This window comes from Haematobia irritans, chromosome 4, assembly GCF_050003625.1.
Source record: "Haematobia irritans isolate KBUSLIRL chromosome 4, ASM5000362v1, whole genome shotgun sequence".
Taxonomy (NCBI): Eukaryota; Metazoa; Arthropoda; class Insecta; order Diptera; family Muscidae; genus Haematobia; species Haematobia irritans.
The window spans coordinates 82278398-82306141 of NC_134400.1; the positions used below are offsets into that span (position 1 = coordinate 82278398).

A 27744-nucleotide genomic window follows, 5' to 3' on the forward strand; every position below is an offset into this window, starting at 1 on the left:
GCGAACTGAGATGGGGGAAGCATATCAAAAAGTACAAAATGTACATGAAAGTATTTTGCCATCACTACTGTTAGAAGAGCCATTTTATTTTTGTGAAACGCCAAGCGCAACCAGCTTGTTATATTTTATTTAAATAAAAACGAAAATAAAGTTCTGAAAACATAGATATTACGCTTAAAATTGTGAAAGGTATATGGTGAACAATTTTCGACTTTCCACATAGAATAAAGTGATCGTTTTTCAAATATTTTTCCAGGCACGCTGTCTCCATCGAAAATAAACAAACTGGCTGATAGACGCTGCAATATGTAACTTGCTACTTAAAACTCAACATCATTATTTTATTAATGCAAAAAATTATGTTAAATGTGATGAGATAAACCGAAAAATGTTTATTTATAAGAAATTATAAAGGTTTAATCAAATCAATAAACATCTACACCATAAGCGTAGGAAGGCCTCTGGGGAGGAGGCTTAGACCCCCCCCAGAAAATTTTAGCCCCCCCCCCCAGAATTTAAAAACCTATTTACGATTTTACATTTTTGTAAAAATTAAACAAGTATATACAACCGCACAAAGTTCCGCTAAAGACTTTCATGCACAATCGAGTTACTTTGGTTGTGGTAGCAGTTGCCGATGGCAATGTTTGAAATCTGATATTTATAAAATAAATCTGTGGTTGAACTTTTGATTTAGTTGAATAACTAAAGCTCCTTTATTATTTTGTCTAGTCAGGTTTAGTCAATTTAATAAAAAAAATAGTAATTGATACTATTCTTTCATAAATTAATATCTTAATAATGCTGCAAAAAAGCATGGCCAAAAAGAAGTGAAAATCTTCTTTTTGGGTCCGGAAGTGGTGCAAAATTGGCGGAGAAGCGATGAGTGTAATATGAAATTGTCATAGAACGAATGTCCACCGTTTCAGAAACCGTTGCAATGAATTTGCATCACTTCTTAAGTTGTGATCCAAATTCAGTGGTTTGAATGTGAATTAAAAAATTTTGTTTTATTTTCCCAAATACTCCCAACTTTTTTGCTGGGAAAAGTGTGGAACTGCTTTTAGTTGCTTTATTATAAATTAATTGTCGAGTTATTTTGATGCCTATATTGTTATTCATTTTTATGAAATAAAACATTAATTGAACCTATAAGTTCAGTCTATAAATTTTCAGGTAGGGGGGCTATAGCCCCCCCTAGGAAAATTGTCTAGCTACGCTAATGATCTACACAATCGTGTTTTACTTGACCGCAATGATTCTTCTATTTACAATTACCTTAAAATGCACTTTTTTTGATAGTTTGCAGTGGTTCTTATTGGCGTCCTTCGAAACTTGTTCGTAGTAACTTGGCGTGGTACAACTTCTCAATAGTGACGGCGCTTTTCCGACGAGTTTTTGATGTTGTATATGATTGTTTTAGACGTAGTGGGGATTCTCAGAAGCGCCCCCAAATTCAAAAAATGTTGGCAGGGTGCTCATAATAAAAAACTGACGGCGTGAAAGTCGTACAGTAAAAGCCGTGAAGGAAAACTGACGGCGTGGAAGAAAGAGTCTATGAAACAGCTGTCCTTCAACTTTACGATACGCATTCCACTGTTTTGACATTGTCTTTTTGGTCTACCTTTTTTCAGCACTTCACAATTTTCGGAGCAGATATTTTACAGTGCGAATATAAACTAATTACGTGTTTTCCATCTGTAATAATATGTGTACGTGATACAATATGTTAATATTAATTGCTACCTAGTATTATCCCAAAACAATGGATTATGTTGCATATATATGATGTGAATGCACTTCCTTTGTTGCATTGGAGAATGAGCAATACCAATGACAGACTGTGACTATCCATGTATTGAATAAAATCAAAAGTGATTCAACAGAGAAAGCATTTAAGCCCTTTTTAAAAAATCATATTTGATCTATGGAATTCGTTCTAAAAGTCATGATCCACCCACTTTTGTTTTGCAGATTTGCAGTGATTAATAATTCGTTATGGAAAAGTTTCCTTTGAAGGGTAATCGTGAAATTGCTGCCGAGGGAAACAGCTATATAACAGCGTATCAGTCAGTACTGAAGAAGGTGAGTATCAGCTGAATATGAAAAAGCGTTAATGATTCTCCAAATCTTTAAGGCTATCAGCCTCTCTTAATTTTACTCCTATCGTACCACTGGATTTATTTAAAGGGGCGAGTTTTAACATTATTTGTTTTGAGAATGTATTGTCATTAAAACAACACCCTATTTTTGTAACAATACAAAAGCATACTGTTCTCATTTTTAAAGCCACTCTAAATGTTGCCAAATTAGGATAATGACAATTATTTGGGCCCGCAGTATTATTTCTAGAATTTCGGTGTCTATCCATTCCTTTCACAATAATACGCCAAGTCTGAGAAGCTTTGAAACACTCAGAAATGATACCAGCATTCTTGAGGTGGGATAATCCACCGCTGAAAAACTGTTTGGCGTTCGGTCGAAGCAGGGATCGAACTCACAACCTTGTGTATGCAATGGTTAGGAATGATTAAGATTCCCCTATTATTCCTGCCACACCGCATTTTGTAAAATAAGTTCTTTGGTCATTTACAGTGCAGATCAGTGTTCTAATCTGCCTTGTGTATAATGTTGCACTTGATATTATGTACAGGGCATAATGAAGATTTTCTTTACCCGAACAAATACACCAAGAATTTTGGTCATTCCAACTCGTTCGATATTTGTGGCACCCATTAGAATCGGATAATCACATGTTACTGCCTGTGTGCTTTTCCTGTAGCATCTATTAATGTTATTAAAATGTATATCTTGTCACGCTAACTCATCCCCTTTCAGTTCTCTGGTATTTTCTTGTGGCCAAGCATTAGGTCAGGTAGCCTGCTCAGCCGACAAAAATAGGAAAGCCCACATTGAATTGGATGGTAGTGTAATTTAGATTTTTCATGCCGACAACTAAATTAGAAGTCGACTTTTCAATATTCGTACAAATCGAAAGTGTATGAAATAGTTGACTCGTGGATGTCCATTTTCCAGTTGAGGGACACAGAGCTTCATTGAAGATGGGTAACTTTTGCGCGATGCTAAGTTGCTGGTCTTTTGAGTAGACACTAAAAACCTACTCTGAGTAAACTTCATTCCCAGGAGTGTGTGTTCAATTACTTGCCCTTTTATAGTGATAGCTTGGACATCTAAACGTAATTTTTTAAGTAAATAAATATCATTACACTTTTAATATAATAATCGTATGTGGTCAATATTGCCTCAAAACAAAAAATTATTTCCCAAAGACGCCTTTTCCTGAACACAATATACATTTTGTCTAAAACGCTAATTCAATCATTAATGTGGAACTAGCCATCTTTTTGTTCGTCCAATTAAAACTTGTATTTTTTATGTTAAAAATTTCTAACTTCATTTGCGAAACAAAAAAAATTGTGTGTTACGAAATTTTTAATGCAGCTTTTATAACACAAAGTATTTCCGACACATTGATTTTACTAGAAATATCAAGGGGGTGTTTGCAAAATAGGATCATTTGCAAATGTTGTCATGATTGTCTTCACATGGCGAAGAATCTGGAATTGTAAATGTGTTTGTTTGTGATGTCATTCATATGTAAAATAGTTGGTCACATTATATCATTCCATGTATGATGACTCCATAGTTTTGCTTGTGATGGGCATGGGTTTGATTTTTTATGCTTACTATCAACATCCCTACAGAATAGGATAGTCTGCTAGTGTTCTCGCCATTGTTGTGATGACACTATACCGCTCATTTTTGTCAATGTTATATTTTAAATAAAACTGTGCCACTCACAGCGTTTAAAAGAAAGTTGCACAGTTAAACCGTCTCAACGTTTAATATGCAGAATTGCATTTAGAAGATGCCATAGTCACCGTTTAAAATGGATTTTGTAGTTTATGGTGGAAATAACAGCTGTCTCACTCCCGTCAAATAAATAATAACACCTTTTGAAATTATTACTAGAAGTAACATTTTTGTTGTTTATTTATTTGGAAGATTTTTGTTAAAATAACATTACATACAAAGAAGAAATTTTCACTAAAAATTTTCAATATTTTCAATTAAAATTTTAATTGAATTTTCAAAAATACTCAAACATTTTATTAATTATTTTTTATTTATTTTATTTATTGAACATATATAATACAAAAAGCCGTATGGCCAAAAAAAAACTGTATTACATAGCCTATAAATCCTGAGCAACAATATGTAACATTCAATGATAATAAATTTTATCCTAAATAATAATAAAAACTTATATAATACAAAAATTATTCAATATTCAACAAATTTTTTAATTAAAACAGAAATCATCTGAGATTGGCCACGTTGGCTTCATATTACAAATATGTTTAATAAAATGAAAATCAATCAAAAAAATTAATAGTATAAATTAATTTTTTAATTGACTTCGTTGATTGATACCATCATTTCTGTGATTGAAGACATTTCAATTAAAAAATTAATTGAATCGATTAATTTAGTGATTGAATCCAACAAATATTTTTTGTGTGTACAAAAACCATCAGCATTGGTGTATCTATGGTTATAATTGGGGATTATAATGTAACATCCTTAGTATACTAAGTTAAACCCATAAATGACAAACAAATCTAAATGCGTTTTAGGCCTCTAAGAAATAAAATCTGAAATCGGGCTATAAGGAACACCATCGAAATATGCTTTTAAAATAGCTATAGTTTCCAAATGTTATGAAAATTGGATACAAATTTCAATGCTCAAGTCCATATAGACTATATTAAAGTTCTCAAAATTTAAGAAAATAATAAAAAAAGAAAAAAAAGAAAAATTGCTATCTTGTGATTAGTTTTCGATATAACATATAGGCTATTCAAAAATTTTAACTAGCGATTTTTTTCCGCATAATTACCAAAAAAGGTAATAAATGTTTTAAATGAACATTTTTCTGCTTAATGCTAATATATACAAACACTTATCAAGTCATTTTTTATTGCTTAATTTCTGTTTATTAAAATTTCCTTCGTTATAGGATTCTGTTGCTTGTTTTTTAAAATTCTCTATGTTAATTATAATTTATAAATTATATATGGTCTAGCGACTTGTCTCTTTATGAAATAAATAAATAAATTGCACATTACATTTACTATCTTACCAGCATTAATCACATACTGTAATTTAAAAGACTTTTGTATATCTTGTAGTATGCGAATGAATAAATAAATTAAAAATGTATATTTAGAATTCATATAAAAAACTTCATAACCATGGAACCGGAGAGGTCCCGAGTCTTTCGAAATTTGGTACTCATATTAAAGCAAATTTCGAGTACATTGTGAATTCAATGAAGAGATTTTTATATAGAAAGACATTAAAAGAATACACATCAAAATGATTTTTTTTTTCATTTCCTTTTTGAAAATGGTAGTGAGCGCAAAGTCGGTTTTTTAAGAATAGCGCCGCAATCGAAATCACTTTTTCATTCATTTTGTTGTGTTCCTCTTTAACGGCTTTCTATATAAAACCCTCTTTACCGAATTGTTATTGTACTCGAAATTAGCTTTTCGTATTAATTATATAAACATTTTGAAGGATCCGAGACCTCTCCGAGTCCATGGTTATGAAGTTTTTATATATGAATTCTAAATATACACTTTATTACCAATTATTTGGATACCATATATATTACTTTTAGGTAAATTTTAGGCGCTAGGTACTAAATCCAATATAAAAGATAATAAAAACTTTCGGGGTCTGTAACTCCAAAATTTTGCCTTTCCGACAAAAATGGTATATAAAAAATCGACACGCTGCCCAAAAATTGTAGATTTAAGCCAAAGAAGGAAAAAATGTTCTGATGTACTCGATTGTAATCGTAATTTCAATTACATTCGTGTAATAATTTCCATTGCTATATAGATTAAAGAATTTCGTTCTCTCAACTATAAAAATATGCAACACACACACTCTTCATTCATATTTTGTTTGTTGTTGGCTATTTAACATATAACACATATTTATCTTCACTAAAAAAGTTCTGTCTTACTCGTGGCGTAACAACGCCAAAAAAAACCTAAAAACTGAACAGCGACACATTTTGAATGTTATGGCTCAACAATGCTTGACATTGTAATCGCTTTTCAGTTTCGGTTTAATTTATTACTCGAAACATTCGAAGTATTTGTGAAGTGAATTGTCTGCACTGGAACATCGAGTACTTCGAATATACATGTGCCGGCCTTTAATACATTACGAAACAAATGTTACCTTATAAACTGTATTCATAGGGTAACTTTTTCGTGCTATATTTGTTTTATATAAAACATTAAATTTTTGGATTTTATCTTTAGTTATATTTGACAACATAAAATTTAACTGTATTTCTTTTGTTAAGGCAAACGGGCAAACAGGCAATAGCGAAGCTAGCAATCCTGACCACCCACTAGCAGCTCCTTCTAGTGCTGTAACAACGTCTTTGACTACACCAGAAGATGATGACGAAATGATCGACATTACACCGAGATCTAGCCCCGGCGACGTCGCGCATCAATTAAATACATACAGTCGCACTAGTACCGCAGATAATTCCGACATGGAGAGAGAACGAGGCAACTATCACAATCAACAACAACTAAATAGTGGCAGTCATCAAAACCAACGTTCACATCAACATGTGCCAACTCACAATGCTTTTGGAGATTCTTTAGATGGTAAGATAAACCTAAGAAACAAATTTTCCCGATGACTACTTTTGGTTTTGTTTGCTTGTATTTGACTAATGCTATCTGTTAATTCATGTCATGAATGTCTTCATTGCGGTTCTTTAAAAATCTTCGGATTGTTTATCTTCACATGGTTTCACACTTCATACAAAGTGAAACAAGAAAAGAGACATGTCATACCAGCTGAAAATCTAAATTTCGGCTTAGACTCAATTAAGTTGTCAACGTCATACATCCGCTTCTATTTGCTAATAATATACTTTGGCATATTTATTTGTTCAGAAATTAACAAAAATATGTTAAATAGAAGTTGTATTTTGCCAATAACATCTTTATTGCGATGCCTTCAAAGTTAGTTAATGAGCAGGAATCATAGACCACAAAAGTTTTCCTGAGCCTATTTTTTAAAGTTGTGTTTCCTAAACTCTTTATAAAATTATGCTTTTAGTTTATATAGAAAATACAAACATTTAATGCCTTCACAGTGAGAAATATTTTTTTTGGGGAGTTTTTATGCTCGCATTATAGCTTCTTCTAAAGGCCCTACAGATAATATTGAATTTCCAGACGCTTTCAACATGCATGATTCTTATGGTCAATATCCTAAAATGCTATATGCATTGCGATTCTGTTTAACTTATAGAACACATTTTCAGCACCATAAACTTATTTTTATACCCTAAACCACATAGGGATCTGTCAAAAAATGTGCCTACCAGAAATATTGATTTTAGACCCCATAAATATATACCGATCGACTCAGAATCACCTCCTGAGTCGATCTAGCGCTTGGTGTCCGTCCGTCCGTCTGTCCATGTATTTGTTGTTCATTCCGGTCGCAATTATTAACCGATTTTGATGAAATTTGGTACAGGGAGTTTTTTGGGCACAAGGACGAACACTATTGATTTTTTTATTTGGAAGAAATCGGATCAAATTTAAATATAGCTCCCATATATATGTATCGCCCGATTTCGACAAATGGGGTCACGTTGCACTTTTTACTAACCGATCGTCGTCAAATTTAGCACAAAATAATCTTCTGCATCACCCTTTAAGTCTGCAAAATTTCATCGAAATCGGTTCATATTTAGATATAGCTCCCATATATATGTATCGCCGATTTTTCTAAATTTGGTCATAAAACCCTTATTTATCAACTGATCTTACTCAAAGTTGGCTAAATGTAATCTTCTGTAGCACTATCTATATGTGCAAAAAATTGTCGATATCGGTTCAGATTGAGATATAGCTCCCATATATATGTATAGCCCGATTTTCCCAAATGTGGCCATAATACTCTTATTTATAAACCAATGTTACTCAAATTTCAAATTTTGATGTACTAGCCGATCGTATTTATACGTACTTGTAGCTCTTACATAAGAATATTTCTCGACTTTTACAAATTTGGATTTATTACCCACACTAATTGCACGATTTTCTCTTTTTATACCCTAAACCACATAGTGGTCAGGGTATAATAAGTTTGATCGGCCAAAAAATGTGCCTACCAGAAATATTGATTTTAGACCCCATAAAATATATACCGATCGACTCAGAATCACCTCCTGAGTCGATCTAGCGCTTGGTGTCCGTCCGTCTGTCTGTCCATGTATTTGTTGTTCACAGGATTCCGGTCGCAATTATTAACCGATTTTAATGAAATTTGGTACAGGAAGTTTTTTGGGCACAAGGACGAACGCTATTGAATTTGGAAGAAAGCGGATCAAATTTAGATATAGCTCCCATATATATGTGTCGCCCGATTTCGACAAATGGGGTCACGTTGCGCGTTTTTTCAAACGGATCGTCACCAAATTTGGCAAAAGGTAATATTTTCCATCGCCCTTCAAGTCTGCAAAATTTCATCCAAATCGGTTCAGATTTAGATATAGCTCTCATATATAAGTATCGCCCGATTTTCCCAAATTTGGCCACAAAACCTTTATTTATCAACCGATCTTACTCAAAGTTGGCTAAATATAATCTTCTATAGCACTAACTATATGTGCAAAAAATCATCGAAATTAGTTCAGATTTAGCTATAGCTCCCATATATATGTACCGCCCGATTTTTCTAAATTTGGCCATAAAACCCTTATTTATCAACCGATCTTACCCAAATTTGGCTAAATGTAGTCTTCTATAGCACTAACTATATGTGCAAAAAATCATCGAAATCGGTTCAGATTTAGATATAGCTCCCATATATATGTATAGCCCGATTTTTCCCAAATTTGGTCATAGAACCCCTATTTATTAACCGATCTTACTAAAAGTTGGCTAGATCTAGTCCTCTATAGTACTAACTATATGTGCAAAATTTCATCGAAATCGGTTCAGATGTAGATATAGCTCCCATATATGTATCACCCGATTTTGAAAAATTCGCCCCTAATAACCTTATGTTTGACCATACAGGCCTCATTTCTTAACTGATCTTACTCAAATCTTGCACAAGGTAACCTTTTGTGGTATTAATCAAACCCGCAAAATATTATGCAAATTGGTTCAGATTTAGATATACCTTCCATATATATGTATCGCTCGATTTTCCCAAATTTGGCTCTTATTTATTAACCAATGTTACTCAAATTTCAAATTTTGATGTACTATCCGATCGTACTTATACGTACTTGTAGCTCTTACACAAGAATATTGCTCGATTTTTACAAATTTGTATTTATTACACACACTAATTTAACGATTTTCTCTTTTTTAATAATGGGCTCAATATTAGTGGCATACTAACTCCGTAGGCGCAATATCAACACAGCCAGTGTTTCTAGAATTAGGGGAAATTCCCTATATGTAGGGTTTTTCTAATATTTAGCGTCTTGTAGGGACCTAGGGCGACAATGTGGGGCATTTTCACTCAACACAATTTGTAATAATTCTTACATTTTGGTGGCTCTAGAGGAAGAAATTAGAAGTCGGCAAGGCTTGCTTTTTAACAATGTGTGGTAACACCAGTTACCACTCGTGCCAAAAAAAATCTAAAATTTGAATATTACCACAAATTATCACAAATCTACAAAACAATTATTTCTATAGAAATTTTTGTCAAAACTTTATTCCTGTAGAAAAATTTGTCAACATTTTATTTCTATAGAAAATTTTGTCAAAATTGTACTTCTATAGAAATTTTTTTCAAAATATTATTTCTATAAAAAATTTTCTCAAGATTTTATTTCTATAGAATTTATTGTCAAAATTTTATTTCTATAGAAAAATTTGTTTATAGAAACTTTTTCCAAAATTTTATTTCTGCAGAGATTTAACAAAAAAAAAATTACTATTTTTGGTAGAATTCTACCAACTGTGGCAACCGTGGTGGTAATACAAATTTATTTTCTATGTTATATACGTTGAATTTTCATGTTTTAAGATAATAAATTACTTCGAACCATTTTGTTTTGTAATATTTGTTTAAATTTAACGAAAAATATTGTAGGGAAAATTGTTTGGGAATGTATGGGAAAGTAGGGAACTTTTTTTTGTCCTTGTAGGGTAAACCGAACATTTTCCCTGGCAACACTGACTACGAACTATAGTCAGATTGAGACAAAGCACCCATAAACATGTACCCCTTCATTTTCTTAAATATGCAACTGCGGTCTATCTCCCAGACCTATATCAATGTTACCCCACAAATGCTTATGATTACTAATTCAGTAAGGGTGGTTTAGGGTATGATATAGTCGGCCCCGCCCGACTTTCTACTTTTCTTACTTCTTTATTCATGCAAACTATTGTTTCAATCAAAACAGATATTCCTATAATTAATATCGAAAAATTATTTTTATACTCTAATTATTTTTTTAAAGGTCTGTATATTGTAATTACGCTATATCCTTCCATAATGGAACACTTCTCTAGAAATTTTAATCAAATTCGTTATTTGTCTGGAGGCAGGTCAAGTTCGGAATTCTCCGGATAGGTCTTCTTGAGGTCCTATATGTTGCTTAGAAAGTATCACTTTTTACAAGTAAATTGTTAAAGAAAATTGCTCTACATCGTGTGAGAGTTTCATGAATACTTATCCCTTAGTATTTTTATTAATTATTTAGTTTCGCATACAACAAGATTTTAAATCTTATAATTACAGCATGTGATTTACAAAGTAAAATTGATAATGGTTCGGTTATTAAATGATAACTATAGTTACATAAAACTAAAGGTTGAGTTACATACCATGCGTTAATGCGCTCGTTGATTGAAGAGTTGAATTTTCTCTTTGAAAGCAACTGTTTTGTTAGAGTGCTTCAAACTGAAAAATATCAACCCTTCCATCAACGGACGGATTAACGCATGATATGTAACTCAACCTTTAAATTAATAGTTACGCAAAGAAAAATTAAAATTAAAATTTACATAATGCCAACAGTTAGGTATAAACAAGATATTAGTTAACCACAAAAAACAATTAAAAATGATTGAATAAAGCTCTTTTAAATGATATTGCGTTGCTGATGTTTGGTGGAAGGGAGTTCCATAGACGTATTGCGTTATAGAAGAAATGCCATTCAGATATCAATAGACGATGTCGAATTGGTATAATTGTTAATCTCCTGGTTGATCTTCCGATAGTAAGTTTATTGTATAAATTTTCAGGTTTTCGATTATGCAGCAGTAGCAAAGTTCTGATATTCAGTAAATCAATCAATTTGACACCACATAAAGTTTTGGAGAATTGAGAACAGCTTTCAAATATTTTTAGTCTATATACATATCTTGTTATGGCGTTGAATGCAGTCTCTAGGCGTGATTTGCTTCTTGAATCGCACTTGCTGAATAGTTCGCAACCATATAAAAGGACAGGTAAAATATAAGATTTTGCCAGTAGAACTCTAATGTTTTGTGGAGTGTAAAATTGAACTTTGTATAGTGTTCTCATGCCGAAAACTTTCCCAGTTGCTGAAACGATGTGATCTTTCCAGGTTAGAGTATTGTTTAGAATAATACCTAGATTTTTGGCTTTAAATACTTGCTCAATGCTTGTTATGAAGGGTCCAGTTGTAAATGCTGTTTAAATTCGCGTTCAGGTTTAGTATGCCTTGCTGCAACTGTGACTTGGCACGACTCAAATAAATTTGGACATCATCTGCATAAATCTGAATACTGCTGTATTTAAGCATATTTGGTAATTCATTTATAAATAAGCAAAATAACAATAGTCCCAGAATAGATCCTTGTGGGACACCTTGGTTAACACGTAAAGGTGTAGATACGTTATTCCCAACTACGACAGATTGCTTTCGTCCACAAATATAGCTAGAAATGAGAGCCGTTGCAGTGTTTGAAAAATTAAAGTGGTATTTCAGTTTGTTGCATACTATGCGATGGTCCACGCAATCAAAAGCCTTGGAATGGTCTAATAGTACTATAGAGGAAATATTTTCGTCATCTAGATTTGATCGTATTTCATCGGTGACATCAATCAGTGCAGTTATGCAATTGTGTTTAGAGCGGAACCCAGATTGTCTACTTGACATAAGATTGTTAGCATCCAGATACTCATTAATCTGATGATTAACAATCCTTTCAAAAGCCTTTGCAAGGAAAGGTAGAATAGAGATTGGACGGTGTTCGGAATTGGATTTGGGTAACGGTATGACTTTAGCATGTTTCCACACATTAGGAAATTGACTAGTTGTTAATATTGCATTAAAAATATGCGTAATATACGGACATATGTATTGTAGCATAGTTTTTATAAACTTTGGATGAATTAAATCAAATCCCATTGCGTTTGACTTTACAGATAGACAACTCCTTACGACATCGAATTGTTCCACGCAAGAAAACTCAAAAGTGGAGACAGATGTAAAATTATTTACTATAATTTCTTCCGTTACAGCTTCAACTGGATGAAGTTCGGGCACTTTAACAAATTTTTCATTCAATGCTTCAGGATCCTCAACAACAACCGAATCCATTTTTTTCGTTCCGATTCCTATATCACGGATGGTCTCCCATTTTTTTTTCGAATCAGTGGCTGAATGAAATTTATTGGCATAAAAGGTTGCTTTATGCCTCTGTATCGTTTTGTTTACCTCAGTTCTTAAAGCTCGAAATTCTTCATGCAGGCCTGGTAGTTTAAACGTTTTTCATCTTGTCAGGATATCCAAGTGTGAAAATAAACGCTCAACCCGTTAAGTTTAATAATTCACTTTATTCGTCTGTTCTCGTCAGCGGTTAAAGTAAGACTTATTTCAAAATATATATCAGAGTTACCATATCAATACAAAAATTAATATCAAATATGATGCAGTTAAAAGAGACGTATCGTATGATACGTGACAACTCGGCCCTTCCTGATGGACTCGCCCTCGAGTCAGTCCTCGGTTGACTCAACCCCAGGATCAAAATCATCATCTACATCTGGGTACAAGGAACACCATGGCTTCATTCCATCACTACTTGCAATTGTCGAGAATTTACGCTGATTTCTGTGAGCATCATCAATGTCCTCCACAACATATCGGTCAAAACGAAGAACCCTCTTAATCATATATGGCCCCTTATATCGTACTTCGAGTTTTCTGGACTCACCGGTACTTGGAATAGCACCTCTGATCAAAACTAAATCACCTTCTTCATATTTATGCGGCCTCTTGTGTTTGGAATCAAACCTTGCTTTCCATGTCTTCCTTGCTTGTTCTATGTTCTTGATAGCATCTTCCCGTTTTTGATTCATAGTTGATTCGGCATCACCTTTTGCTTCTTGTGCTGCCACTAACAATTTATTGCCAGAAATATCACGAACAGGAAAATCCAATACTAAATCAATTGGTGCATACTTCGTTGTGCTGTTAATATAAGTGTTCAGATTCCACTGGAGACTTCTGACTAGGGTATCCCAATCTTTTGCATCGGTCACAGACGATTTCAAATATGACAAAATCGATTTGTTGACTCTTTCGGCTAATCCATTAGCCCTTGGTGTTCGAACAGCAACTTTTATATGTCTCATATTATTTTCCAAGCAATACTTCTCGAAACTTTGCGAAGTAAACGCAGTACCTCGATCTGTGACGAGTATCGCCGGCAATCCAAAACTCAGGGACAACTGATCCAAAGCATCCAAAACTGGTTTTGTCTTCGTTGATCTTACTGGGCATAGAATAGTATACCTTGTTAATGCATCAACAATGACTAAAAGATATTCAAATCCTTTGCGGCTCTTAATAAATGGACCCAGATGGTCTAAATGCAAAGTCTCAAACGGAAACTTTGGTATATCCATACCATATAGTTCACACTCCTTCGGACTTGTATCTTTAGAGTAGCAACATTCAACACATGTTTTCAAATAATTTTTGACAAAATTTCTCGCTCGCGGGAACCAAAAAGTTTTCGCGATTCGTTTCAACGTATTCTCGAGTGCCGGATGTCCTGCGTCATCATGACACAATTTCACAATACGCCATCGCAAACCCTTAGGGACTACTAGCTGAAGACATCCTCCTTCACCTTTTCTCATTAATCTGTTATTTGCCAAAGTATATTCGTTTCTATACGCCTTTATTTGATCTGATTGCTTTCGTCCTTGCATAACATCAATTATTTCTTTCAGATTATCATCTTCCCTCTGCATCATATACACCCAATCATTTGTTTCTGGCTTTATGAGCATGATTTTGTCACTTATATCTTGAATATTATCAACTATTTTTTCCACAGGCGCACGACTCAGTGCATCGACGTGACGCATTTTGCCCCCTTCACGGTGTACCAGTTGATAATCATACTCCATCAATTTTAAATACCATCTTGCCACTCTTGGTATAATTGGTTTCGAAACTTTGAGACTTGATATTGCGGAGCAATCCGTTACGATAGTAAATGGTTTTCCAAGTAGATAGATGCGGAAACGTTGACATGACTCTACAACAGCTAGCACTTCTAGTTCATATGAATGATATTTCCGTTCAGCCTCCGAACATAATCTGCTGAAATAAGCTATTGGCCTCAAATCGCCACTATCACCCCTTTGCATCAATATACCTGCTATCCCCTGAGCACACGCATCCGTATGTAGCTCATGCTGTTTCGTAACATCGTAAATATCAAGTACTGGTTTGCTCGTTAATAAATGGATCAACATCCGATACGACTTCTCACACTCATCTGTCCAGACAAATTCTACATCTTTTCTTGTTAATCTATTCAATGGTGCGGCAATCAATGAATAATTTTCTATGAACTTTCTAAAGAATCCGGTTAAGCCCATAAAACGTCTCACATCTGCAACGTTTCTCGGAACTGGAAAATTCTTAACCGCAAGCGTTTTTATTTTTCCCGGCATCAATCCATCCTTATTAAGTTCATGACCCAAAAATGTAACAGAATTTCTCAAAAACGAACATTTGGACAAGCGAAGAGTTAATCCATTATTCTGGCAAACTCTCAAAAATATCTCGAGCCTCTCAATATTATCTGCTATTGTATCTGAAGCTATGATAATTTCATCCACATAACTCACAACATGCTCTTTAATTGGCTCCAAAACTATCGACATCATCCGTTGGAAATAACACGGAGCATTTTTCAATCCGAACGGCATTCTATTAAACTCATAATGCCCACTATGAGTCACAAAAGCTGTGTAACATTTCGAGTCGTCCTTTATCGGGATCTGATAATACCCAGACATCATATCCAAAATAGTAAAATATTTCTTACCAGACATTTTCTGCAACACGCCTTCGACTGTTGGCATCGGCCATGGTTGTTTCTCCGTCAATGAATTCAATTCACGATAGTCTACACATAGCCTATCTTCACCATTCTGTTTTGCCACGAGCACTATTGGCGATGCATATACCGATTGTGATGGACGAATTATGTCCGTTTCCAGTAATTCACTAATTATACTTTCCACAACCTTCTGTTTTGGAATTGGGATGTTATACGGATTTCTAGATACAGGTCTTTGTGAATTCACTTTAATTTCCATTTCCACCACATTACACTTGCCAATGTTTTTCAAATTTTCGGCGAAACATTTGGTATGTTTGTTCAAAAGTTTTTGCAGTTCATATTTTTCACTATTACAAAGTGTATCATCCACATCCAATTCTTGACCGTTTATTGCCACAACACTACATGATCCATTTTCCATTACCACTCGATTTTTCGATAGAATGTCTCTTCCGATTATAATTTCATAGTTCATAATTCTATCCTCGACAACTAAAAATTCGGAATCGATATGAACACTATCAATCTTTATGTTCGTTTGCATTTTTCTGCGACATATATATTCACCACCACCGAAACCACATAGTTTCTCTTCACACATTATTATCGGCCTATTTATCATTCGAGAAACTTTTTCTGCCATTAATGACTTACCACTACCCGAATCTATCAATGCACGAAATTTCATATTTTCAATGTTCACTTCTTTAAAAATTTCCTCATGGTTCACAGATTCGTTTCTCTCCTCAATCAAATTCACCGATGATAACGGGCAACTGTCCGAATTATGACCACTCGCGTTACATCTTGTACATTTATTTTTCTTTGCCTTGAGACTACAATTTTTGGCTATATGCCCTCTTTCACGGCAATTAAAACAAATCGGACCCGATCTTTGTTGATCATTTTCCTTATTGTTAATATTTGTGCGAACACTTGCATCATCGCCTTTCACAGTTTTATGATATATTTTTCTCGATCCACCACTAGAGAAATTCATCAGTCTATTCTCTTCTTCCACTTTATTTAATGTTTTAAATAATTCGGAAACCGACACAAAATTCATAGCACTTAATGTTTTCCGTAATTGTCCATCATTGAGACCATTCACAATATATTTTATTATACCATCATCATTAATGTTTCCCCGACGACCAATCGATAACATTCGATAATAATATTCGGTTATTGATTCATTTTTGTTCATTCGCGAATTCATCATCTCTATGTGAGCATCAGCTGAATTACTAACACTAGGAAAATCTCCTAAAAACGCACTCACAAACTCTGTCCAACGACAAAATACATTTTGGCCATCAATCCACAATTTCGCAGCTCCTCGCAAATTGCCCTGTACCGCAAAAAGAATTATCGAATCATTCCATCCATATGCCCTTTTCAGTTGCTCAATCCGCTCCACAAATTTCACTGAGGAAATGTCCGATTTACACGGATCAAATTCCGGCAACATTCGCATAATCTCACTTATAGAATGACTTTGAATATTTTCCTGTGGCACAAATTCTGGTGCACTGCCATTCAATTGGTATTGGTTTGCATTCTGTTGAGCTGTCGGCCTCGCATATGCGATTGTGTTCGTGTACATCGACGCAGCATTTGAATCTAACGAACTTTGTGCATGGCTGCGCGACAATGTCTCAACTTCGCGTGGCGTCATTCTTATTTGATTTTGCCCATGTATTGCATCAGCCAATGTTGTTACAGACATGCTCGTTGTTGTAGTAGTTGTGCACGTTGTTTGGGTATTCACACATACTGTCACAGGTATATCAACCAACAATTCGTGCGAGCATGATCCTGCTTGTTCAACTATTTCACAATTTTGATTAGATTTTTCAATGGATTCTATTTTCTTTGTCAATGCACCAACTGCCTCCATCAGGCAATTCATTTTTCTTTGCATTTCTTCCATTTGTAGATTTGGTGACACTTCTTCCAATTCTTCGAATCCTAACAACAAATCTTCTGACTCCACAGACTCAATATAATCGGGATTTTTCACATCAAACTCTTGCAGTCTTGCCACCAATTCTGCTTTATTGCCCGAAGTCCTCAAATTACGAATTTTGAGTTTTGTTTTCAGCTCCACAATTGTGCACCGGCTGTAATCCATTCTACCCTCAAGAATTTTAGTGACACACACTCCAAATTCTTCGGTAAACGCTGCACTCAAAGATAGAACTACCCCAGCTTCCAATTAATTCCACAGCTATTCTTGAAACAAACTCCTCGTCGATTTTTAACCACTTATTTCGTTCTGTAAACGCTTGATATACTCCACTGCTAGTTGGGCTATCCCACTTCTGAATATTTGTCAGGATATCCAAGTGTGAAAATAAACGCTCAACCCGTTAAGTTTAATAATTCACTTTATTCGTCTGTTCTCGTCAGCGGTTAAAGTAAGACTTATTTCAAAATATATATCAGAGTTACCATATCAATACAAAAATTAATATCAAATATGATGCAGTTAAAAGAGACGTATCGTATGATACGTGACAATCTTTTATAAGCGTTATCTCGTTTATTAATAAATTTCTTGATAGTGGGATTAACCAGGAAATTTGAGTTTGCTTTCCCCGAGTAACTTGTTGTGGGACAGAAAGTTGCTGAATGTGTTGCAAATTTATATTTAAAAATTCAAGTTTTTCGTCAACAGATGTCATACTAAAAATATGATGCCAATTCACGTTCATGAATTCTCTACTAAGAATTTCATAGTTTATCTTTTTAAAATTAAAATATTTGGGCGGATTCTCAGGGATCGGAGGTTGAACATTATATGTCATGAATATTAAATCGTGTTTTGAAAAACATGGCACACTAAGTTGGTCATATAGTAACACATTCTCTTTGTTGGTAACGAGAAAAATATCCAAGAGACTATTTGTATTCGAAGTAAAATGTGTAGGAGTTGTTTTGTTTACAATTAGAAATCCAATTGTGTTGAAGGAGTCCATAAGTGAATCTTCGTGAATAACATTTGAATTGAAATCGCAGCCAATCGATAGACAAGCAACGAAAACATTAAAAAACTACGACGACAACAAGAATAATGGTTATTAGTCCGATGATGAATTAGGCTTTTGGGGTTTTAGGATTGATAAACGCTAACCGCTTGTTAGCCTGAGTATGATTCTGTGACGTGGAATCCTCATAATGGGATTTACAATGAAATGATTGTTAATTGCTTTAAGACATATTCATGTAATAGTCAGATTGTTCTTTCGTATACTTATAGAATAAAACCGATTCTATTACATACACAAAACAACCGTCGTAAGATGTTTAGCTCAACGATTATGTATTGGATAATTATTTATTTTTATATACCTCGAGTCCGTACAGTACTTGCGGCAGGAGTAGAGACCAAGCCACACGATATCTAGTATTGAAAGGCAAGTAAATGTTCGTAGAATAAATTCTCCGTAATTAATGGTGATATTCCCTTCTTAGGTTAGGTTAGGTTAAAGTGGCAGCCCGATTAAGATTCAGGCTCACTTAGACTATTCAGTCCATTGTGATACCACACTAACTAAAAGTACCTATTACATATGGGCACTTCTAGTTTTAACCGTTGAACCTTCTCGATTATTTTCTTCTGTTGAACCAACCAGATTGTTCCAAAAACATTAGCAGACTGCTTAAGTTAACGTTTTCCAGGTCCGCCAGTAATCTGAAGCTATATGCCCCTAAAATTTGCTTACGCCTTACACAAAATGCAGGACACTCACACAAGAGGTGTTTTATTGATTCCTTTTCCTCCGCATCATGACAGCTCATACAATAGTCATTATACTTCGCACTAATAGTTTTTGCAAAATCGCCTATCAGGCAGCGACCCGTTATAGCAGATATCAGGAGTGATATCTGGCGTCTCGAGAACACTAGCATATCTAGTGTGCGGTTTAAGTGAATGAATGAGCGTGCATTTAAAAACCTTCTATCAATTACCTCATAGAACTAACCAGCCATCCATTGCAGAGCCTATCCGTAGAATGTGTATTCACACTTAATTGAAATAAAACTAAAACTACCAAATAAAAATTATAAATTAATTAACTATTAATGTGATTGAGCTTAGAATAATAATATATCTGAATTATTACGTCTCTTTAGTCTCCGCTGATGAGAGTATTTCTATGTAGCTAGTTTCGTTTTTTATACCCTTCACCACTACTGTGGTACAGGGTATAATAAGTTTGTGCATTTGAATGTAACGCCAAGAAGGAGTAATCATATACCAACCTTTTAGTATACGGATCGGCTTAGAATTAAATTCAGAGTCGATTTAGCGTTGTCCGTCTGTCTGTCAGTCTGTCTGTCCGTCTGTCTGTCTGTTGATGTATTTTTGTGTGCAAAGTACAGCTCGCAGTTTTAGTCCGATTGTCCTAAAATTTGGTATAGGGTCCTATTTCGGCGCAAAGACGATCCCTATTGATTTTGGAAAAAATCGGTTCAGATTTAGATTTAGCTGTCATATATATTTTTCACCGATCTGGTCATAATTGGCGTGTATATCAACCGATCTTCCTCAAATTCCGTACATCCGAATATTTTATAAGTCGCGAAAACCTTGCAAAATATCAGCCAAATCGGTTCAGATTTAGATATAGCTCCCATATATAGCTTTCGCCCGATTTACACTCATATGACCACAGAGGCCAATTTTTAACTCCGATTTATTTGAAATTTTGCACAGGGAGTAGAATTAGCATTGTTACTATGCGTGCCAAATTTGGTTGAAATCGGTTCAGATTTGGATATATCTCCCATATATAGCATTCGCCCGATTTACACTCATATGACCACAGAGGCCAATTTTTAACTCCGATTTAGTTGAAATTTTGCACAGGGAGTAGAATTAGCATTGTAGCTATGCGTGCCAAATTTGGTTGAAATCGGTTCAGATTTAGATATATATCTCCCATATATAGCTTTCGTCCGATTTACACTCATATGTCCACAGAGGCCAAATTTTAACTCCGATTTAGTTGAAATTTTGCACAGGGAGTAGAATTAGCATTGTTGCTATGCGTGCCAAATTTGGTTGAAATCGGTTGAGATTTAGATATAGCTCCCATATATATGTTTTTCTGATTTCGACAAAAATGGTCAAAATACCAACATTTTCCTTGTAAAATCGCCACTGCTTAGTCGAAAGGTTGTAAAAATGACTCTAATTTTCCTAAACTTCTAATACATATATATCGAGCGATAAATCAAAAATAAACTTTTTCGAAGTTTCCTTAAAATTGCATCAGATTTAAACGTTTCCCATATTTTTTTTACTAACATTGTGTTCCACCCTAGTGCATTAGCCGACTTAAATTTTGAGTCTATAGATTTTGTAGAAGTCTATTAAATTCTGTCCAGATCGAGTGATATTTAAATGTATGTATTTGGGACAAACCTTTATATATAGCCCCCAACACATTTGAGGGATGTGATATGGTATCGAAAATTTAGATCTACAAAGTGGTGCAGGGTATAATATAGTCGGCCCCGCCCGACTTTAGACTTTCCTTACTTGTTTTTATTGTATTTGTTGGCGGTGTTGCATAAACACACATACAGCCTACCCTGCTCTTAAACTGCTCTTAACTGCTCTTAAAATTTATTGTTAATTAAATATATATACTATTATTTCTTATAGAAATTGAAATAAAATAATACTAAGTGTAACATTGCCAACTAGCCTCTCCAATGCCTTTGGGCGCTGAGGCATATATTATATTGTAAACTATATGAATTTTTGTTAATAATAATAATAATAAAAAAAAAAAAAAAAAAAAAAAAACTTTGACCTCTGTGGTCATATGACCGAAAATCGGGCGAAAGATATATATGGGAGCTATATCAAAATCTGAACCGATTTCAACCAAAATAAACACGCATATGCAGAATTTTAATTCTACTGCCTGTGCAAAGTTTCAAGTTCAATTCTACTCCATCTGCAAAATTTCACGTAAATCTGTGGGCATATTAGTCCAAATCGGGCGAATGATATATATGGGAGCTATATCTAAATCTGAACCGACTTCAACTAAATTTTGCACAATTAACGATACTATAAAACGTACTCCTTGTGCAAAATTTCAAGCAACTCAGGGCAAAACTCTGGCTTTTGAGGCCATATAAATCCAAATCGGACGAAAGATATATATGGGAGCTATATCTAAATCGGAACCGATTTTAAACAAATTAAGCACACTTAACGATACTATTAAACGTACTTGTTGTGCAAAATTTGAAGCAAAGCAGGGCAAAACTCTAGATTTTGGGGCCATATAAGTCCAAATCGGTCGAAAGATATATATGGGACCTATATCTAAATCTGAACCGATTTCAACTAAATTTGGTACAATTAACGATACTATTAAACGTACTCCTTGTACAAAATTTTAATCAAATCAGGCCAAAACTCTGGCTTTTGAAGCCATATAAGTCAAAATCGGACAAAAGATATATAGGGGAGCTATATCTAAATCTGAACCGATTTCAACTAAATTTGGCACAATTAACGATACTATTAAACGTACTCGTTGTGCAAAATTTGAAGCAAATCAGGGCAAAACTCTCGCTTTTGGGGCCACATAAGTCAAAATCGGACGAAAGATATATATGGGAGCTATATATAAATCTGAACAGATCAAATCGGTGGTAACTATATATGGCAGCTATATCTAAATCTGAACCGATTTTTTCCAAAATCAATAGCGATTGTCTTCTACCCGAAGAAAGACGTTATGTCAAATTTGAGGACGATCGGACTTAAACTACGACCTGTACTTTCTGCACAAAATTACATATACAGACGGACGGACAGACAGACAGACGGACATCGCTAAATCGACTCAGAATTTAATTCTAAGCCGATCGGTATACTAAAAGATGGGTCTAACTATGACAATTATTTCTTGGCGTTACATACAAATGCACAAACTTATTATACCCTGTACCACAGTAGTGGTGAAGTCAATACAAAACAAGTCAAACAAGCTTCAAAATTCGAAATGGCCCTAATAAAAAAATAAATAAATATATATATATATATATATATATATATATATATATATATATATATATATATATATATATATATATATATATATATATATATATATATATATATATATATATATATATATATATATATATATATATATATATATATATATATATATATATATATTTTTTTTTTTTTATTACATGTCTCATATCTTCTTTGTTTACTCCATTGTTATTCGTTATATGTCTTTTTGTTTTAGCTGGTTTGTCATTTTACGGATATTCAGGTATGTTTTGTGGTAATGCATGATAACTAGACAGATGATTTTATGCAAATTACGTTACTGAACCGCAAACATTTCTTCGAAATACAGATTTTTTTAGTTCTCATTCATTTACTCATTCAATCTCTAAATAAAATTGCTTTTTTGCGTAACTCTGGGACTTCATAGTTTAATTTATTCAAAGACACAAAATGATTTTGCATAAAAATCTCCTGTCTAATATTAAGTAAAAAACGAAAGTGATATCGACATGATGTTTCAATTGCAGAACCACACGACGATATCCCAGGTATTGGACAATACGATGATTTTCATACGATAGACTGGCAGCGTGATATTGCAAGAGATCGTATGCGCCATCGTTATATAGTTAAAAAACGCCAAGACTCTTTATGGGACTTAGTTAAAGGAGCCCATGATGCATGGTCTGGTTGGTTGTGTGTGTTGCTGGTAGGAATTGCAGCAGGCTGTGTTGCCGGTATGGTGGATATTGGAGCGAGTTGGATGTCAGATTTAAAGCATGGTATTTGTCCACAAGCCTTTTGGTTTAACCGAGAACAATGTTGCTGGCCCACAAAACAATCTGTCTTTGAAGAAGGCAACTGCTCAACAGTGAGTACTATACCGCCTCTAGCAATAATTTTACAAAATAATGTGTCTGTTTGTTTTTCTTGTTGTCGCTGTCTAGTGGAAGACTTGGCCCCAGATCTTTGGTTTAAGTCGGGAGGGAACAGGAGCTTATATAATATCTTATATTTGGTATGTTTTATGGGCACTATTATTTGCGGCTCTCAGTGCTTCTCTGGTTCGGATGTTTGCGCCGTATGCTTGTGGTTCAGGTATACCTGAAATCAAGACTATTTTATCGGGTTTCATTATTCGAGGCTATTTGGGCAAATGGACATTGCTCATAAAGTCTGTAGGTCTTATGCTCTCAGTCTCAGCCGGTTTGACTTTAGGAAAAGAGGGTCCAATGGTACACATTGCCAGCTGTATTGGCAATATATTTTCTCATTTATTTCCTAAATACGGGCGAAATGAAGCCAAGAAAAGGGAAATACTCTCTGCGGCTGCAGCAGCAGGTGTCTCTGTGGCTTTTGGTGCCCCTATCGGAGGTGTTTTGTTTTCACTGGAAGAAGTTTCCTACTATTTTCCTCTTAAAACTCTGTGGCGTTCGTTCTTTTGTGCTCTAATAGCTGCTTTCGTTTTGCGGTCTCTTACACCATTTGGAAATGAGCACTCAGTACTTTTCTTTGTGGAGTATAAGCAACCATGGATTTTCTTTGAATTGATACCTTTCGTATTCTTGGGTGTAATGGGGGTAAGTCAACTGTTTTTGTTTCTATTAAATATGATTTTTTAACGTCTCAAAATTTTTAATTTCAGGGTGTAATTGGAACACTTTTCATCAAAGCCAATTTGTGGTGGTGTCGCTTCAGAAAATTCAGCAAATTAGGGCAATATCCTGTCATGGAAGTTTTAGTAGTTACGCTAGTCACTGGCATAATATGTTATCCAAATCCATTTACACGCATGAACATGAACGAACTCATTTACTTGCTCTTTAGTCAGTGTTCCCCCGGAGATGTCTCCAACCCCCTGTGGTGAGTTGCTTCTAAATATGGCATACATGCAGAAACATTAAATTATTTCTCTATAACAATCAAGCGATTATACACGTATGAATATTACTAACGGGGCGTCATCATCCATAGAAGTTACCCAACTAGGCCCGGGGGTATATCGCGCAATTGGACTACTAATTTTGGCTTTTTTCTTAAAACTCGCGTTAACAGTTTTTACATTTGGTATGAAAGTTCCGGCTGGTCTTTTCATTCCTTCGCTTCTTTTGGGAGCTATCATGGGTAGAATAGTTGGAATCGGTACGTTAGTTAGTTGTTCAAAAGTCCATGCAATTTAATACTTCATCGCTTATTCTCCATTTCAGCTGTTGAACAATTTGCTTACAGTTATCCGAATGTTTGGTTCTTCACCGGGGAGTGTGTGACAGGAAATAATCTGATAACTCCCGGATTGTATGCAATTGTAGGAGCAGCGGCTACATTAGGTGGTGTGACCCGTATGACGGTGTCATTGGTTGTGATAATGTTCGAACTAACCGGGGGTGTTGGTTATATTGTACCATTAATGGCGGCAGCTATGGCTTCGAAATGGGTCGGTGATGCTTTGGGGCGACAGGTGGGTATTATGAGACATAGAGAAATTCAACCAAATAATTCTCTACTTCTTTCCTTTAGGGTATTTACGATGCACATATTGCACTTAATGGTTACCCATTCCTAGATAGCAAAGAGGAATTTGCCCATACAACCCTAGCAGCAGATGTAATGCAGCCGAAGTAATTATATTCTTACTTATGTAAATTATCAATGCACTTGAAAATGCCTATGTGTGTTTCTTTCCAGGCGCAATGAAACTTTGAATGTAATAACACAAGACTCAATGACTGTTGACGATATTGAGACTCTATTAAAAGAAACTGAGCACAATGGCTATCCCGTTGTGGTTTCAAGAGAAAATCAATATCTTGTCGGTTTTGTATTGCGCAGAGACCTAAATTTGGCTTTGGGTAAGTATGCTGGATGCATGTATAGATGGTTAGTAACATAACACGATTTTCAGGCAACGCAAAGCGGTTTGTCGAAGGTATCGGTCCACAGTCCATAGTATTATTTACATCAACAGCGCCTGCTCAGAACTTGGGTCCGCCTCCGGTGAAAATGAAAAAGATTCTCGACATGGCGCCCATCACTGTAACGGATCAGACGCCCATGGAGACTGTAGTTGATATGTTCCGAAAACTCGGATTAAGACAAACTCTTGTTACACATAATGGGTAAGCATACAATTGTCATCTTAATTATTATTCGTTCTTTTACACATAACTCTTTGCACACAAAGGCGTCTCTTGGGTGTTATAACGAAAAAGGATGTACTGCGACATGTTAAACAAATGGATAATGAAGATCCCAATACAGTTTTATTCAATTAAATCCCAACACTATGGGGCAGTTTTACAAGCGCCAACAAACAAACACCCATTTTGAAACCGGACGTCGTGCGCTCTTCAATCATATCTAACTTCATTTGAATTCTCCAATAAAATATGGTGGCTGAATGACATGCAGACATGCTGATCGTGCTTTTGCTCTGCATTGGAATGCATTAAATTATTGTTGTTGTTTTCTAATATATGTATGGGGTTGAAAAATGTTAGATAATTATGATGTGATGAGTTTATAACAATTATTATTAACAGAATGTATAGATCAAAAGTAGAAAATTTTATGTGCTACATAAACTCTTCGTTCCACAATCCACTTTGTCAATATATATGCCGAAATGTTTTTTTAAACAGTTTTCGTGTGTAGAATGTAAAAGAGGTATTTAGTAAACATTGATTTCTGATTTGACCTACTTGTAGTCATGTTAAGCGAAAATCTATGTCAATTCGTAATTTCGAATTTTGTAGTCTTATTATTGAAGCGAAAAATGGGACAGGAGTATCATTCATTAACTAAAATTATTTCAACAAATTTTATTCATTCACTAGGTGATGTTAAGAATCTAATTTAATTTGAAAACAAACAAAAAAAAACAAAACGTTTTTCTTTATTAATTCTGTCTCATTTATTGTGAAGAGAGGCATCACATTGTAATTTGTTGTCTGTCGGTATTATAAATAAATTTGGATTCCATTTAAACTACGTTTTTACAACCTACTCATATTTATAACAGAAGATGTAGAAACTTTAAAGCCGGTAAAAGGACCCTGATTAACCATTGATGCTGAGTTTATCACTGTTGGCAAGAAATGATGTAAATATCCTATTTATTATGGCATCCGTTACACAAACAAGTACTCGAAATTTTTTTAAACATACATTTTTCACTTCTTAGAAATAATATTTTGAGTGATAACAATGCTTAATTGAGTATTGAATAAGCAAACATTTTATATGAAATATGGAAATTTGAACAGAACATCCTTCCATATCAGTAAAACCGGTAATTGAAAATTAATTCAAAGCTAAAAGTGAATTAAAATATTTATCACAATTATATGAAAAAAAAAAAAAAACAAAATTGTTCAGTATTGTCTGATGTAACAGGTGTCATAAATAAATGTCTAAGTCCAGATGTACACAGTCTTACACAAGTTTACATACGGTTTAAGAAATTGTATTTTCTTTAATTATTAAAATATAATAAAATATGCATATATATGCTTTAGATTTTGTAAATTAATTTGAAAAACAAAGTATTTGTCCATTTTCAAGAAGATGTTTTTAGTCTGGATTATAAACAACAACAAGAAACATGTTTAGTTATAAGGTAAAAACCTCAAGGGTATGTAAACTTATGTGAGACTGTGTATGTATATCTTATACCTCGTCGAATGCTGTGTGCTTTAAGTAAAAATTCCCCTAAAAATATTTTTATGTTTTTATATGTATTTAGATGTATGTAAATTCTCCACAGTTTTTTCCTCTCGCCTTTGTATTTACTTTTTTAATTGGCTTTAGTTATTGATTATATTTTACGATATATTTTTTACATATGGTAAAATACAAACTGTGTGTATAAGTGCAAAGTATTTATTATTAAGAATTATTTGTAAATAGTTAATTATATAAAAATCTATTACTGATTTTAATCGATAAATAAAGTATATTAACTTAAATTAATCGCTTGTTAAGGAAAATATTTGAAATTCATTTTCATATAGACCAATAATAATCCAGCATCTGCAAATGAATATTGAATTATTTCCTTTATATTAATTTATTTTATCAAACTAATGTTTTACCCATTATCACTGGATTTAATAAAGTTTCCTTTGCCTCTTAAATCTCCTTTGCTTATATAATGTCCGCCATCAACCATTCTGTAAACAAATATTAAAGTAAAATAAATAATAAATACAATTTCGGGTCCTGATGTTGATGTACCAAAGCGCAGCACAA

General features: G+C 34.1%; 2 protein-coding genes across 3 annotated transcripts in view; one reads left to right on the forward strand and one right to left on the reverse strand.

The window, feature by feature from the left end:
• Window positions 1-1562: 1562 nt before the first annotated feature.
• On the forward strand, window positions 1563-27465 carry ClC-c (chloride channel protein 3). Of its 2 annotated transcripts, XM_075307653.1 has the most exons (13): window positions 1563-1712; window positions 1975-2085; window positions 6404-6719; window positions 22733-22759; window positions 23025-23368; window positions 23445-24077; window positions 24143-24360; window positions 24425-24639; window positions 24705-24955; window positions 25015-25115; window positions 25183-25346; window positions 25400-25613; window positions 25679-27465. In XM_075307653.1, the coding sequence occupies exons 2-13, from the start codon at window positions 1999-2001 to the stop codon at window positions 25767-25769; spliced, it is 2661 nt and encodes an 886-aa protein (XP_075163768.1). In that variant the 5' UTR covers window positions 1563-1712; window positions 1975-1998; the 3' UTR covers window positions 25770-27465. The 2 variants fall into 2 exon arrangements, with proteins under 2 accessions (XP_075163768.1, XP_075163769.1); XM_075307654.1 differs by lacking the exon at window positions 22733-22759.
• The window catches only part of LOC142236422 (uncharacterized), a 31430-nt gene continuing 31043 nt past the window's right edge, over window positions 27358-27744 (reverse strand). The window contains exons 4-5 of the mRNA XM_075307657.1: window positions 27588-27665; window positions 27358-27525 (exon numbers count right to left, since the gene is read on the reverse strand). Coding sequence (XP_075163772.1) covers window positions 27462-27525; window positions 27588-27665 — 142 coding nt within the window. The 3' untranslated portion in view covers window positions 27358-27461. The remainder of the gene's footprint in view (window positions 27526-27587; window positions 27666-27744) is intronic.